This window comes from Tursiops truncatus, chromosome 9 (genome assembly GCF_011762595.2).
Source record: "Tursiops truncatus isolate mTurTru1 chromosome 9, mTurTru1.mat.Y, whole genome shotgun sequence".
Classification (NCBI taxonomy): domain Eukaryota; kingdom Metazoa; phylum Chordata; class Mammalia; order Artiodactyla; family Delphinidae; genus Tursiops; species Tursiops truncatus.
The window spans coordinates 90,915,732-90,931,281 of record NC_047042.1 but is presented as its reverse complement, the minus strand read 5'-3'; the positions used below and the strand labels follow the sequence as shown (position 1 = coordinate 90,931,281).

At 46.8% G+C, this 15,550-nt stretch overlaps 2 protein-coding genes and 2 long non-coding RNA genes across 6 annotated transcripts in view; 2 read left to right on the top strand and 2 right to left on the bottom strand.

Annotated features, from left to right (window-relative positions):
* IFT56 (intraflagellar transport 56) overlaps positions 1–938 on the bottom strand; it is a 36,434-nt gene extending 35,496 nt beyond the window's left edge. Inside the window, exons 1-2 of one of the 3 annotated variants that reach the window (XM_073809975.1) lie at positions 808–938; positions 164–301 (exon numbers count right to left, since the gene is read on the bottom strand). In XM_073809975.1, the coding sequence (XP_073666076.1) occupies positions 164–301; positions 808–810 (141 nt within the window). In that variant the 5' untranslated portion in view covers positions 811–938. The remainder of the gene's footprint in view (positions 1–163; positions 302–807) is intronic. The other 2 variants (XM_019948177.3, XM_073809976.1) reach the window with 2 other exon arrangements.
* Positions 939–1,026: 88 nt separating this feature from the next.
* LOC109549254 (uncharacterized) lies at positions 1,027–2,931 on the top strand. The gene is made up of 2 exons (XR_002175485.3): positions 1,027–1,469; positions 2,638–2,931. It is a non-coding gene; the product is annotated as an uncharacterized lncRNA (long non-coding RNA).
* Positions 2,932–10,051: 7,120 nt separating this feature from the next.
* LOC141279582 (uncharacterized) lies at positions 10,052–13,037 on the bottom strand. The gene is made up of 2 exons (XR_012334100.1): positions 12,927–13,037; positions 10,052–12,340 (listed from the first exon to the last, which is right to left on the bottom strand). It is a non-coding gene; the product is annotated as an uncharacterized lncRNA (long non-coding RNA).
* Positions 13,038–13,959: 922 nt separating this feature from the next.
* ZC3HAV1 (zinc finger CCCH-type containing, antiviral 1) overlaps positions 13,960–15,550 on the top strand; it is a 67,205-nt gene continuing 65,614 nt past the window's right edge. The window contains 2 exon segments of the mRNA XM_019948846.3: positions 13,960–14,370; positions 14,372–14,631. Of these exon segments, the coding sequence (XP_019804405.2) occupies positions 14,323–14,370; positions 14,372–14,631 (308 nt within the window). The 5' untranslated portion in view covers positions 13,960–14,322.

The window sequence follows — 15,550 nt, the reverse complement described above, 5'->3', positions numbered from 1 at the left end:
GTTTATAGTTAACTTGGAATCTGGAATCTGGGCCTGACAAGATTTACAGAAAGTCCCAGAAGGCACCCACCTGTTCCAACAGCATAGCAACCAGCATTCACCCATGCATTCCTCTATATTCTGGTTTTTCACCTCCTAAGAAGCAACCTTCTTTGGACATTACCTCCAACAGGGTAATAGCTCCAGTGAAATCTCTTTGTGAAAGTAGCTCCTCTAGTTTTGGAATCTTCCTACCTTTCTTCTTTCTTTTGTCAGTATGCGGTAGGTCCCTGCCTACAGCAGGTTTGGCCCTTGAAAGCATCTGTGAAAGAAACAACAAAGACAGCTGTATGATCCCATTCCGATGGTCAATATTAAACTGAGAGTGACGGCTCCAGGATTTATAAGTCAAATCCGTAACAACGAACCCCAGGTAAGCGTATTCAAATTCTTTCTGTAACATGTTATTTTACTAAAAGGGCCATCACCCTGTGTTTGAGCTAACGAAACTGCTACTCCCTAGTTCTTTATCTCCCCCAATTAGAGTGAGGTAAGAGATGCTTTCGCGCAGCTGCTGTCATCTCAGCCTTCCCTCGGTCCGCTTTCCAGCCCACGCGCAGCTCAGGAGTGGGGAAATGGAGAAGCAGGAGGGAAGAAAGCAACGATGTATTTACAACTGCATCCCTGTCCCCCGTGGGAACACGGGGAGGGCACAGACACCATCCTCTGCTGACAATCCTAGACTTAACCCAGAAGTATGTCTGGAACCTCTAATCTCCAGTCCCAGGACCTACTCAGAGTTCTCCCTCACTGTTCAAAGCCACTAACCATCTTGGCGTCAGTCTTATGAATCCCCTCTGCAGACAAACAGAAGGCCGGGCCTCAGCGCGCCTCGGCATCCACAAAGCTGGCTCGGTCTCCACAGCAACCCCGCTGGGGGACTGGTCCGTGCAGGAGTAGCGCCCGCCGGAGAACCGGTGCCCTCCACGTCTTGGTTCCCCTAGGCTTTCACCGCTGCAGGAGTGAAAGTTTCTCCGGAGGAGAGCGTTGTTCTCTGTGCTGACAGCGAGAGTTTGACTCTATCTCCGTGAGTTTACTTTAGGAAAAAGCGAATTAGAATGGCATTGTTTTTCAAATACAAGTTTCCCGGGAAAGTAATTTTCAAGGACCACTTCCGGTTTGGATCGCGTTGGGCTCCTGAGCAACACCGGGCGCTGACTGGCACGTGATCGCCGTCTCTTGTGCAGTGCCTGAAAGCTTAGGAAAAAAATTCTGCCGAACCGAGGAAGCCGATGTTTGGAGGCGGGAGTTCACCAGAATACGGTTTCTTATTTCCATAGAGAAAGCTACCCTTGTGATGTGACGTTATATTGTGATTCCTGCTCATAGAATTTAGAATAGAACCTCTGATTTGTTATAAATAGGAAAACCCAACATGGAGTCACAGTGGCCAGTGTGGCACCCATCTTGATTGTTTCTAAAGATCTGATGTAAGATTTGGAATATGTAAATTAAGATAACTGGAGTGTGAAGTCAAATAAGTAAATTGATTTTTTTTTTTTTTTTTGGTGGTGGGAGTTGGCTGTGTCACAGGGCTTGTGGGATCTGAGTTACCCAACCAGGGATCAAACTCAGGCCCTCGTCAGTGAAAGCCTGGAGTTCTAACGGCTGGACCACCTGGGTCCAGTAAATTGTTTTTAAAGGTGTGGGGAAAGACTTAAAGAAAGATGCATAACATGAGTTGTGCGTTTAAGTTTTATTCGGGATCTTTCTGAGGACTAAAGCCTGGGAGACAGCCACTCAGTAAACTGTGGCGACTACTTGGTAGAGGTAGGGGAGAAACCAGTTTATACATGATTTTTGGCCAGGGCATACCTGAAGTCAAGCATATATCTTGGTAAGATTACTACTAATCGTAAAGAACAGATGTCTCCAGTTAATCTTTTCAGCTTTTCTGTGTATGGGAACATGCAAGAATCTAGGGTCATTAAAATTCTTCCTGAGATATACATCTAACTATCTGTGGGACCTGCCTGTTCGTGTGCGTCCAAAGCACAGATGCCTCATTCTGTGTTCACCTTAAATTCCTCTAAGAGTCCTACTGTCAGTCAGCAACTGCGGTGGGTTACAACTGAACTCTTGTGGAAATGGGTGGTGAGCAATGCTCTTTGTCTTAGCGATCCTAATTTTTCGGGGTCCACCCCTGTATGTTGACTTTAAAAAATGAACAACCTAAAGTTGACAGTTATGTTTTATTTGGGGAACCTTACTAAGGACTATAGTCCGGGAATTAGCTTCTCAGATGGCTCTGAAGAACTGTTCCAAGAGGTGAGTGAGGAGCCAGGATATATAGGAGTTTTTTGCTGGGAAAAAAAAAATGTAGTCAGACTTCAAAAGATTAGTGCTAATTACAAAAAACAGACATCTCAAGTAAAGGGTTTAATGCTTTTTCTATGTATGGGAAGATGCAAGTGTCTGGGCTCATTGATATTATTCCTTTGATATGCATCTTAACTAACTAGGGCCAGTACCCTCTTTTTCTCCACCCTGAATTCCCCTCAGGATGCACTGTCAGGGCAGCTGCAGTGACCGTTGGCTTGATGGCAGACAGCATTTTTTGTTTACTGAAATAGCAGGCAACATCTTTTTTGTCCACAGGTAAGGCTCCTTGCTGCTGGGGTTGTAACTTTTGCACCCTAGGGATTGTACCTCACAAAGACAGGGTCTGAGTGCAGTTGCTGGAGAAGGGTCTCGATGGACCGCATGCACTACGCTCGCTGGAGACTGCCCGTGTCAGAAGCTGCCGGAAGTAGAAGGTGATTGCTGAGAAAGCCAGCGCCATGCAGGTTGCCGCTGCCTACATCTAGAACCCGTGCCTGCCATTTGCGTTGAGGATGCCTCCCTTCCCCTATCTCTCTTCAAAGTGGTTCCTTAAACCCTTTATTTTCTTTACTGTTGGGTGTGACTAATTTGAGTGTGTTGAGTGCAATAAGCCAAGTGATTTTAGCCTCTTATACAATTGGCTTATGACATGTTTTACGACTTCTCAATCCCACCATTCTTCCCTGGCCTTGTTGCTTTGGCTTGTGGCCAACACCACACCACAGTAAGGAACTATAATATGTGCTGGGTGGATGACTTAATTTATCTGTCTTACTCCTGAACCCAGTTAACACAGATGCAAGGGTAGTCTAAAATCACCGAATCATGGAGTACTAGAGCTGGAAGGGACCTTTTAAAGGACAATCTAGTCCAACCCTCAGAATTAACAGACTAAGGAACTAACATCTGGAGAAGTGAAGTAATTCTCCCAAGTGTATAGATAGTTGTGTTGTAGTCGAATTACATTACATACCCCCTGAATAACTAGCCCTGTAGAGACTCAGGTGTACCATAAGCTCATAGAAGGCAGGTATGACTTCTTAGATTCTTTCTCATCCTCCTTGCACTCTAGCTCCTGTCCCCGCCCCTCACCCTCACCCACAATCACTTGGAGAGTAAATGGGTGACTGCATATCTTCATTGCCAGATGTATACACTTTTGTATACATGCAAACATGGATAAAGACTCATACCACAGGCACATGAATAGTTTCCCCTCCGGCCCCCACCCTCTGGGAACCACTAACCCATCTTCTCTCCGTGTGGATTTGCCTGTTTTGGACATTTCGTATAAATGAAACCATACAAAGAGAGGTCCACACACCGGATGTCTAAATACTGAAAAATTTAAAATCAGCCTAGCAGACTGTTAAAATGTTTTATCCTCTTGCCTTGACAAATACACCATCACGAAGAGGGTCACGTTCCAATTTAGAATTCTCAGACTTCTTGGAATGCTGTTGGGGGAGGTGGCAGTGTGGAGAGAGCTACCCCCGGTGCTCACTCAGCCCACGCCCTTCTCTTTTCAGCCCATCTCTTCTCTTCTCCATCCTGCACCATGAGAGGCTCTGCATGTGTGTGGCCACCCAGCCCCCAAGTGCAAGGGTAGTCACCCGCTCTCCAGTGAGCAGTCACCCCCAATAGCCCTAAAGGGAGGACACACGCTGGGAAGAGACTGGCTCAGGTATGGAAACAGGCTTGGGGTGGTATGGGCAGGGAATTCCGAGTCCTGGGCACCGTAGTGTGGTGCGGAGGGCTGCAGGAACCCCTCAGCTCCATTGCCTCTTCACACCTGGTGCAGGGTGCAGTCAGGGCACCGAGCCCAGGGCAGGGACCCCTTTCACCAAGGTCTAAGGGCATTGTTGCTTATTATGCTGTATACAACTTTGTCGATCTTGCTAAATCCATTAAAATGATCTCTGGGGCTTCCCTGGTGGCGCAGTGGTTGGGAGTCCCGCCTGCCGATGCAGGGGACACGGGTTCGTGCCCCGGTCCGGGAAGATCCCACATGCCTGCGGAGTGGCTGGGCCCGTGAGCCATGGCCACTGAGCCTGCGCGTCCGGAGACTGTGCTCCGCAACGGGAGAGGCCACAGCAGTGAGAGGCCCGCGTACCACAAAAAAAAAAAAAAAAAAGGATCTCTGATTTCCAGTAGTTTGTGATACTGCTTTAAACCTCTAAATCCCTGTAGAAGCTGTTTGAACTGTAGCTGTAATTATGAAGGGCAGAATATGGCATTGAGAGTACTTGAGAAGAAGCTATTGTTCCCAGCTATAGCTCTAAGAATCTAATGTGTTACGAAACATGTAATAACATAGACACACAAAAGCTGGTTGCACGGGTAAGAGATAAAGTTGGAATTTGGCAACTTTATTGCAGTTGCAATAGAACAGCAGTTTCTGAAGAATTGTTAAAATGACCCAGGTTGTGATGATGGTTGTATGCCTATGTTAAATTTACTGAAAAACTGATTGGTGGTTCAACTGATATCACATAGCCTGATGTCACGCTAATGTGCCCCGGTCCGGGAAGATCCCACATGCCGCGGAGCGGCTGGGCCCATGAGTCATGGCTGCTGAGCCTGCGCGTCCGGAGCCTGTGCTCCCACAATGGAGAGGTCACAACAGTGAGAAGCCGCATACCGCAAAAAAAAAAAAAAAAAAAAAAAAAAAGAAAATGTAAATTATCTATAAATTTATAACCACTTATTAACACCTGTTAACATTTTGCCTTTTAAAAAGTGATTTAACCAGTACTAAAGGATAATGTAATCATAGCTGAACTACTGATAAATTGGAGAACTATGTAATAAGAAATCTATAGGTGATAATTGTTGAAGCTAGGTGATGGGTACATGAGTGCTTATTATACCATTCTATTTTATATAGAAAATTTCCATAATCCAAAAATAAAAAAGAGGTACCTATTTGAGAACTCGCAAATTTTTCTGTATGGCCAAATTTTTAACTGAAATGAATTAAAAACATAGGAGTCAATATTTATTTCAATATAAAAGTTAACTTGCATTTATCCTAGTTAAAACTAAGTCTATGTGAGGATACTGAGCAAACGCATTTTCAACTTCTGATTTGCTAATGTAATTGTTTATTTGGTGAAAAGATAATTGGAAGATGAGAAAGCAATATAGACATCATAACATGTACACAGGAAAAGTACTAGGTGTTGCAATCCCATGATTCCTAAAAGAAGAAGCTTCCCTGTGTCAGCCCGCTGCTGAGGTGCGGATCCTCGGAAGGTCCGTTTTAGTTCATCCCCTAGTGCTGAAGGCAGCTGCCAGCAAGAGCTGAAGGTGACATAGAGTTGTGTGCTTTGAAGTCAGCAAGTCCTGAATTTGAATCCTGCCTCCCCTGCTCCTACTGGTGTGAGCGGGTTACTTAATTCTCTGAGGTGAAATAGAGGTACTGTAAATAGAGGTACTAAAGCCCGCCTCACTGATTTGTTTACGATTCACCTGAGGGCTTCCCTGGTGGCGCAGTGGTTGAGAGTCCACCTGCCAATGCAGGGTAAGAGGGTTCGTGTCCTGGTCCTGGAAGATCCCACATGCCGCGGAGCGGCTGGGCCCGTGAGCCATGGCTGCTGGGCCTGCGCGTCCGGAGCCTGTGCTCCGCAACGGGAGAGACCACAACAGTGAGAGGCCCACGTACCAAAAAAAAAAAAGATTCACCTGAGGTCATTTATAAGTGAAAGGTGATATAACATAATGGTTAAGCCTGTAGCTTCAGGAGATAGACTGCCTGGGTTCAGTTCTTGGCTCTAGTACTTGCTTTAGCTGTGTGACCTGGGCAAATCACTTAACCTCTCTGGGCTTCAGTTTTCTCACCTGTAAATGGAAGATGATAATAATAGTTCTTACCTCCTAGGTCCATTGGTTGTGAAAGTTAAGCAAATTATACACAGAAAGCATTTAGAACAGTGCTGGGCACAAGGTCAATGCTATTACATGTGCTTCCGTCTTCGTATTATTTTTTATTGAGATATAATTTACATGCCATAAAATTCACTACTTTAAAGTGTACAATTTAATGGGGTTTTTGTATGTTCACGAGAATGTGCGTCACCGTTAATCTAATTTTAGAACGGTTTCGTTACCTCCAAAAGAAACGTGTGCCCGTTAGCAGTCACTTCCTATTCACTCTTTTCCTGGCCTTCCTGACAATCATCAGTCTATTTTCTGTCTCTGTGGACTTGCCTATTCTGGACATTTCATGTAAATGGAATCATACAGTGTATGACCTTTATCTTTACCTTCATGCACTTAGCGTAATGTTTTCCAGGCTCATTCACATTATAGGATATACTAGTAGTTCATTATAGGATATACTAGTAGTTCATTCCTTTTTTTTTTTTTTTTTGTGGTACGCGGGCTTCTCGCTGTTGTGGCCTCTCCTGCTGTGGAGCACAGGCTCCGGACGTGCAGGCTCAGCGGCCATGGCTCACGGGCCCAGCTGCTCCGCGGCATGTGGGATCTTCCTGGACCGGAGCACGAACCCGTGTCCCCTGCATCGGCAGGCAGACTCTCAACCCACTGCGCCACCAGGGAAGCCCAGTTCATTCCTTTTGATGGCTGAATAATGTTCCATGGTATGAATGCCACATTTGTTTAAGTCTTCATATTATTTAAAGCACTTAACACATAGTAAATGCTTAGGGCCTGGTGGTCTTGTCAGCATCCCACCCAGTGCCATAGGGTTCAGGGCACAGCCCCAGTCCTATTCTATCCCAAGGGGAATAGTACTCAAGGAAGAAGCCCAAGCCATGAAAGGCCACCCTGATGCAGCCTGCTGTGGGCCTCTCTCTGTCTGCCCATGCCCAGCCATGTCTTGACCTTCCATAAAGTGGTATCAGAAATCATGAGTTCCCCGTTGTCTCTCCCAGTCACACATAACCTGATAACCTGTTGTAATTCCCACTCTCTCTCAACTGCTTGTTTCACTTAATCTGTTCTTTTATTCCTCCTCTGGACCTGATTACCTCCCCAGTTTCCTTACACAGTGCACATTACTTTGTGTTTTGGACCTTGGTTTCTTTGTGTATTTGGGGATGTTGTATTAATTATCCATTGCTGCATAACAATTTACCCCCAAGCTTAATAGCTTAAAAGCAATCAATATTCTTATCTCCCATGGTTACTGAGTAGCTCCCATACTGCTGAGTAGCTTAGCTGGTGGCTCTGGCTCAGAGTCTCTCCGAGGTTCAAGTTGAGCTGTCAGCTGTGGGGATGTAGTCCTTGGACCTCTTGGCTGGAGCTGAAGGATCCCATTCCAAGGGCTCATCCACATGCCTGGCAAGGTAGTGCTAGTTGTGGACAGGAGGCGTTTGTTACCTGTCATATGGTCCTTTCCATAGGACCTCTTGAGGGTCCACACAACGTATCAACTGGCTTCCCTACGGTGAGTGATAAAAGAGTGAACAAGGAAGTCACAATGTTTTTTATGACCTAGCTTTGAAACTCACGTTGTCATTGCTGTCATATCTCACTGATTACAGAGATCAGTCATATGCATTGTGGGAGGGGACTATACAGGGGTATAAATACCAGGAGGTGAGACTTGCTGGGTCCTAGCTGGCTGCCACATCGAGCCATTGTCTGCATGCCTGTGGCCTGTGCCTTCAGACGAGTGTTATCGAAAGGTGTGCAGCCTGAAGTTCCTCATTTTAACACCACCAAAGCAAAGTATAAATTCATCCTCGAAGAGGGAAATGACCCTTCTCACTCTGAAGTCAACCCCTCCACCTGTATACTCCAGCTTCATCCCGTCCCAGTTCTCTTCCTCCCAGGGAGCCTTGTTGCTGCCAAGTTCAATGTCAGAAGATCCCGTCTGCCTGCTCCTCACCTCTGCCCTCCCCTGTCTGGCTGACTAATGCCCCCTCTGACTCCCATATCTCCTGGAGAGCATCTGTTTGCCATGGACTTTGGACATTCCATCTGACTCAATCCTCCAATGTTTATGTACTTTAAATTTCTATGACTCAGCATAGCTAACTCGTCACTGCCTTGTGTATGTTTTGCTTCCCTCCCTGATTGGTGGTTCAACTGATTCGCATAGCCTGATATCACGCTAATGTGTCCTAGCAACTGCAGCTTTGCACTCTCCCCAGATATATTTCTTTGAAACTTTCAAATATGCCCAGATCTTCCAGTAAAACAACAGCAATAAATAAGCAAACAAATAAACAAAAAATCTCTCTAGCTACCCAAGTAATTCCTCTCTTCTCCTTTCCTTGTCAATCCTCTAAAATGAGTGCTGTATTTTGATTTCCAACCTGAGCATTCTGAGAACTCTATCGAGTAAGTTGGAATATAAGATTGTACACAGAAATTACTGACAAAGGAGTACTGTCTCAGGATACAGGATTTAGGGGGTACAAGGAAACTGTATGAACAAGTAGCCCAGATCTCCATGTCACTCATTACACTTGCACCAGCACCCCTCCACCAGCTTATACCTATGGCCATATGAGGCGGGTCCCATGTAACCAGTAAAGGAAGAAGAAAAAGACCAAGCTGGGAGTATGGCTGAGTCCCTCAGTATGTGGGTACAAGCTGAAAATGGAAGGCAGCTACATTACAGTCATACTTAGGGGAGGCCTTGAAAAATGGTGGTGAAGGAAAATCTCCCCAAAGGAGGAGCTTTCAGATGTGCACTAGGTCATCTGCGTTGTGTGGAAGGAGAATGGCCCAAGGTCAGAACAAATGTGGACTCGTGGACAGTGATGTGTGGCCTGGCTGGTGTCTAGAGGGCCTGAAAGAAAAAGATTGTAAAATCAGAGACAAGAAGAGCTGGAATTGAGGCACATGGATGAACTATAGGAGTGGATGCAAAGTGGGAAGTTGTTTGTATAATGTTTTAAGCCCACTAGTAAATATCCATTACAAAAGATGTACCAACTAGACAAAGTAATTTGGCCAGTTAATGTAGCCAGCCTTGGTCAGAGCAGCTGTCCCACCCCAGCTACGTGATGGGTACCAAAGAGCCTACGGTGGCCAAAGAGACGGAGGCAATACAAAAACCTACAGCGTGGACTGTCATTTACCAAAACAAATATAGCTACTGCCGCCTCTAAATGTCCAATGTGCCAGCCATTAAGACCAAGGCTAAGCACTGTTCCTTAAGGAGACCAATAGGATACTTGGTGACCAGTTGTGACATTGTGACATCTTTTTTCCTGAAAGGGCCAGAGGTTTACTGTGTCAGGAATAGACAGATTCCAGGTATGGGGTTGCCTTTCCTGCCTGCAGAACCTCAGTAGCACCACTCTGGAGGCTTAAAGATTGCCTGATCCACAGACATGGGATCCCACATAACACAGTATCTGACCAGAAGATTCTTTACAGTAAATAGAGGAATGGGCCCATAAACATGGGATCTACGGGTCATATCACACACAGTGTAATCCCAAAGCTGCTGGTTAGATAAAATACTGGAATGGTCAGTTAGAGGTGCAGCCGAAGCTCCAGCATGGAGGCAATACACTGCAGTGATTATATTTCCTCCAGGACATCGGAGTATACTCCTTCAGGCAGATAACGCAGGTGTGTCTTCCACAATGGGTGGAAGCATGAGTGGCCCCAGTTAGCATCATTCCAATGACCCAATGGGGAGGAAGAAATTTTCCTCTACCCTTCCAGGTTCTTTTGGCTGGTCAAAAAATTAAATTGACATGAGACATTAACAGAAGAAAATCAAAGTTTAATATCATGTATACATGGGAGAGATGCAGGAAAACTGAGTAAGTCCCCCAAATAGCTGAATCGCTCACCTTAAATACCATCTTCAGCTAAAGACAAAAGAGCATGTTGGGGGGGTGGTTTGGGACTTCAAAGGGGAAGAAGGCCATTCACACGGAGATGGAAAAGCAAACGTTTGGTAAATAAATGTTTGCTGGGTCAGGCAGAAACAACGGGACACAGAGTGGACTCTGATCTCTAGGCCCTGTTTAGTGTTTCCCCTACCACCCCTAGCCCATATTCTTTGCAGGTATCGCTGGTGATAGCTCTATTTGGGAACAGACCCTCTATCTAAATTTTTTTTAGGCAGTTGTGGGAAGGTCAGAGTTTCTTCCTGAGTCTTTTGGGCCTTGATTATTTTCAGCTGGAAATAATCAACATGCTAAAGTGATATTAGGGGGCGGCAAGTTTTGCTCTCCTACAAATCCACTGAGCTTCCCTGTCCCCACAAGTCCGGGTTCTGCGAAATTAGAAGTCTTGGTCCCCAAAAGGGGCACATTCTTGCCTGGGGATACAGCAAATATCCCATTGGATTACACGTTATGGCTGTCACCAGGCACTTTGCCCTCCTAGTGCTGAGAGACCAGCAGTAAGACAAGGAATCACTGTCTTATCAGAGGTAATTGACCTGGTCAGCAGGAAGAGGTAGGGCTGCTGTTAGAGGGGGCAGAGAGGAATATGTGTGTACTCCAGGGACCTATTTGTGTGTCAGTTGGTACTCTTTTGCCCAACTGTGACTGTGAATAGACAAGACAAGAGCAGCAACAGTGGTCTGAGAAGGTGCTTGGACCTCTTAGGAATGAGGGTTTGGGGTGCCCACCCAGGTGATCTACTGAGACCACCTCAGGGTGAGGGGAATTAGAAATGGATAGTGGTACCATCATCGAAAAGTCTAGAAACAACAAATGCTGGGGAGGGTGTGGAGAAGAGGGAGCCCTCCTGCACAGCTGGCGGGGATGTGAACTGGTGCAGCCACTATGGAGAACAGTATGGAGGTTCCTGAGAAAACTACAAATAGAGCTACCATATGATCCAGCAATCACGCTCCTGGGTATATACCTGGAAAAGATGAAAGTTCTAATTTGAAAAGATACATGCACCCCAATGTTCTTAGGAACACTATTTACAACAGCCAAGGCATGGAAGCAACCTAAGTGTCCATCAGCAAATGGATAAAGATGTAGTATATACAATAGGATATTAGCCATAAAAAAGAATGAAATAATGCCATTTGTAGCAACGTGGATGGACCTAGACATTATCATACTAAGTAAAATAAGTCAGAGAAAGACAAATACTATATGATATCACTTATATGTGGAATCTAAAAAATAGTACAAGTGAACTTTTTTACAAAACAGAAATAGACTCACAGACACAGAAAAAACTTATGGTTACCCAAGGGGAAGGGAAGGGAGGGATAAATCGGGAGTATGAGATTAACAGATGCACACTACTATATATAGAATAGATAAACAACAAGGATTTACTGCATAGCACCGGGAACTATATTCAATACCTCGTAATAAACAACAATGGAGAAGAATCAAAAAAAAGAATATAGATATATACATATGTATAACCGAATCACTTTTCTGAACACCTGAAATTAATACAATATTGTAAATCAAATATATTTCAATAAAAAAAGAAAAGAAATGGATGGTTGTGGAGGGAGTGATGAGGGCCAGTTGTGGTCCTACAACCAGGTGCAATGACAGAAGCCGTAGGTTCATTCCATTAACTTCCCTCTTCTAAGTTATTTTTCAGGAAGAGTGGCCCATCGGAGTGCTGAAAAAGCTGTTTCCCAAGCACAGATGGAGAAACAGATCCACATGGCACGAAAGGTGGACTAGAGTGGACACAGGGCGTCACTCAGATTCCCTTCAAGGCAGGGCTTGCTCCCCAGCTGCAAGGAGTGTGTTTAGCTGAGCGCCTCCAGCTGTAGCTCCTTCAGGATTCACCTCAGTGACTAAGCTGAAGTCAGGCACTGCTCCAGCGGCCCCTGCCAATGAACATCCAAAGCAGTGGTACAAGGGCCTAGGCTTTTCTGCCCGAGGCTAGTCTCTTGCTCCCAGTCAGGCCAGCGGAGACCTTGTGAGGTCTGCATCGTGGTTTGACAGCCCTCACAGACCAATCCTGCTGCTTCCCCTGACTTTCTCTGGCGTTACACTCCAGGAGATCTGTACTCTCAACTCCATATCAGTGTCTGCTTCCTGGAGAACCCAACCTGTGACAACACAAATTTCCTAAATCTCTGCTTTTTTCCTCTCCACAACCCCTTAAATTGTTTCTCAGGGCCTCAAATTGAGGGGAATTTTAGATCTCTAATCCCAACCACTCTAGCCAAACTGTACTCTTCTCCAACCTCCTTTATACCCCGTTGCAGCACTTAACCACGGATTCCCTTATGTTTTAATGTTTTCTCATGTCTTCCCAAACATAAGCTCCTTAAGTGCAGGGACTATTTCTTAAACTTCTGTATGTTCAGAGTGACTAGCTAAAGTAAGGGCCACACAGAAGATACTGTGGTGAATTTAATTGATTTGATATTGAAAGCCCAGTCCCTGGGAACCTGTCAGACCACAAATCAGGCCAAGTGGATTAAAGGAAACTATAAAGTAATAGCTAGAGGGAACCTAGCTTTCGCTGGTTTTCATACCAAAGTACTGTATTCCTAAGAGACTCTGATCATCAACCATGAATCACCAATCTGAGAATGCCCATTAATCATTTTGAAGAATTTCTAGTTTGACAACTGAATTCTATCATTTAAAAAAAGGTTTATTACTTATCCCATCAATGACCCATTTCACCTGGGAGTGTTGGGAGGAAAACCTTTTGCCTCTTCCAATTTGAGTCCAGCGATTGGGTCCTGCAAATTAACTGACAATAGACAGATTAAAAAGAGAAAAGACAAGATTTATTTAGCATGGGGGGGGGGCAGTTTTCAATAATGGAAACCTCCTGGAAGAGCCTGAAGTAACTTTATATATCTCAATTTAACAAAAGGGGGGTTTTTAGGACTTCCGTGGGAGAGTATGGAAGGTTCTACTGGCTTTTTGATGCTAATTGCAATGGACATTCTGGTCTCCAGGGCAACTGAATTAGCAGGAAACTCCCTTGGAAAGGGTTGAAAGGTAGCTGTATTTCAGGAGGATTTGCTTTAGTCAGATTAAGAGAAACTCAGATAAAATTTCTTTCTGTATCTTCTGTAGTTCAAATGTTCTCACTTTATACCAACTCTGGGGGTCCAAGTGAGTCCCCACTGAGGGAAAAGGGCTTGTCCGAATATCCAAAGAGAGGAACTTATCTGAAGCCTTGGGATATGTCTAAGCGCGCCTGCCCGACTGTGATTACTATCAGGGATTAAGCGGTGTCTGGGGCACCTCTGTTAGTGACTATAGACAGGCAAGAATGTGTCAAGAAGTGGTTCTTCAAAGAGCTCATAAGAAGGCAAAAAAGAGGGAGAGCAATAATACTTGTCCTTTGAGAAGGAAGGGTGGTGTGAGAGAAAGTTCACATTGGTCCTGGCCAGGCGGACCACGATCTGGGGCCCAGATTTGGGGAACCTCAGGTTCCCAGGCTCCAGCTTGTAGGCTGTGTTTACTCAGATTACTTCCTCAAGTAGAGTGAGATGACAGTATCTAACTCGTGGAGTTGTAAGATTCACTAATACCGGAGGCAGGGCGCCGGGCTCGGAGCAAGCGCTCACTTGGGTCTGTTCTTTCCGGGAACGGGTGGGGTAGAGAACCTAGCACTCCTCAAGAAAGCTCCCAAGACTCGCGTCATTCGTCACTTTGGCTGGTTTATAAAAACTGCACCAGAGCCCCGAGATCAGTTTTTAGTTTCCCTTCTTTCCGGAGAAGCCTCTCGGTGCCCAGCTGGGGAACCTGACCCTCGAGGAGCCGTCCGGTGTGGTCGCCGCGTCGCCGGCAGATTAGCCCGCGCTTGTTCACCTCTTTCCACTAGGTTACCGTCGCGATTGACTTTAAGTCTGACACAGGACGGTGAGATTTGGCCTCTCGACCCAAAGACCAGCGGTTTTCGGTTTACTGGGAAACCGAAACCACTGGTCTCTGCGAGCGGCGGCGGAGAGCGCACGCTCCCTCGCCCCGGGCGCGCCCAACCCGCGCCCGCCCCCGGGACTCTTAAGTTTCGATTCTCCCTGGAGCAGAGTCCCGCGCCGCGGCCAGGCCAGTACAGCGCGCCATGGCTGACCCGGGGGTATGCAGCTTCATCACCAAAATCCTGTGCGCCCAGGGGGGGCCGCATGGCGTTGGAAGCGCTGCTCGACGAGGTGCAGCTCTCCGAGGCGCAGCTCTGCGAGGTGCTGGAAGAGGCCGGGCCCGACCGCTTCGTGGTGTTGGAGACTGGCGGCAAGGACGGGGTCATCCGGTCCGTGGTGGCCACCACTCGAGCCCGGGTCTGCCGTCGCAAGTTCTGCAACAAACCCTGCGGAAACCTGCACCTCTGCAAGCTCAACCTGCTGGGCCGGTGCCACTATTCGCAGTCGGAGCGGTGAGTGCCCTGGGAGGGAGGGGCGTCTCGCCGGTCCCGGTCTGGGAGGACTGTCGCGGCTGCTGCTCCGTGAGGGGCGCGCCCTCGCGGGGACCTCGCACCCGATGACTCTTCCTCCAGCTGCTCACCTCCTCTGCTTCCCTTCTTGCTGGGCCCGCGCTTCTGCTCTCGAAGGTTCCTTCCCTCCAGCGCCTTCAGACCTTCCTTCGAATATGGCTAGCGCGCTACTGCCCCGGTGAAGACTACGATTAACTCCGCACCTCCATAAGGATAAAGTACTTTTGGGCAAGCCAGGGCCTAGACAATTTGGATGCAGGTTTGGGAACGAAAGAAAATGCCTCCATTCTCTGGAATCTTGAGTCTTCCCCTCTCTGCTACCTTACCCCCTAGGTATTGTGTGGTCTTCCCAGCCCCCCAGCCGACTCGATCCCGGGATATGTCTCCATCGCTGCGAGCTGCGGGTCTCTGCTTGGCCTTCCTTTCCAAGCGCCTCCTTTCCCCTCATTATCACTTTTCTGATATCTGACTCTAGCCCGCACCACCAAGACCAGAATGGTTCTATTCAAGGTTACCAATGATGGGCCCTCTTCCAGAACTCCTTTCCCGTGGGCCCCGCGGTGGCCTGCACCGCTGACCGCCTACCTTTGGGACCACTTTGAAACAGTGTGCCTTATCTCCCAGGTAGCTGCTTCTGTGTTCCCACTTGTTCTTTTTTTGCTTCCTGCATATAGGTGTGCCCCAAGGTTTCAGTTTAAGCCTTTTGATGTACCTGTATTCCAGGTCTCTCCCCGAGAGCCCTCACTTCCTTGGGTTTAGTCGTCACATCTATAAAAGATGGCTTCCTTGTGTACATCGCTGCCCCGGCCTTCCTACTGACTCTAGTTCTTCATCTCCAGGGGTCTGAGGAGCATCTACACCT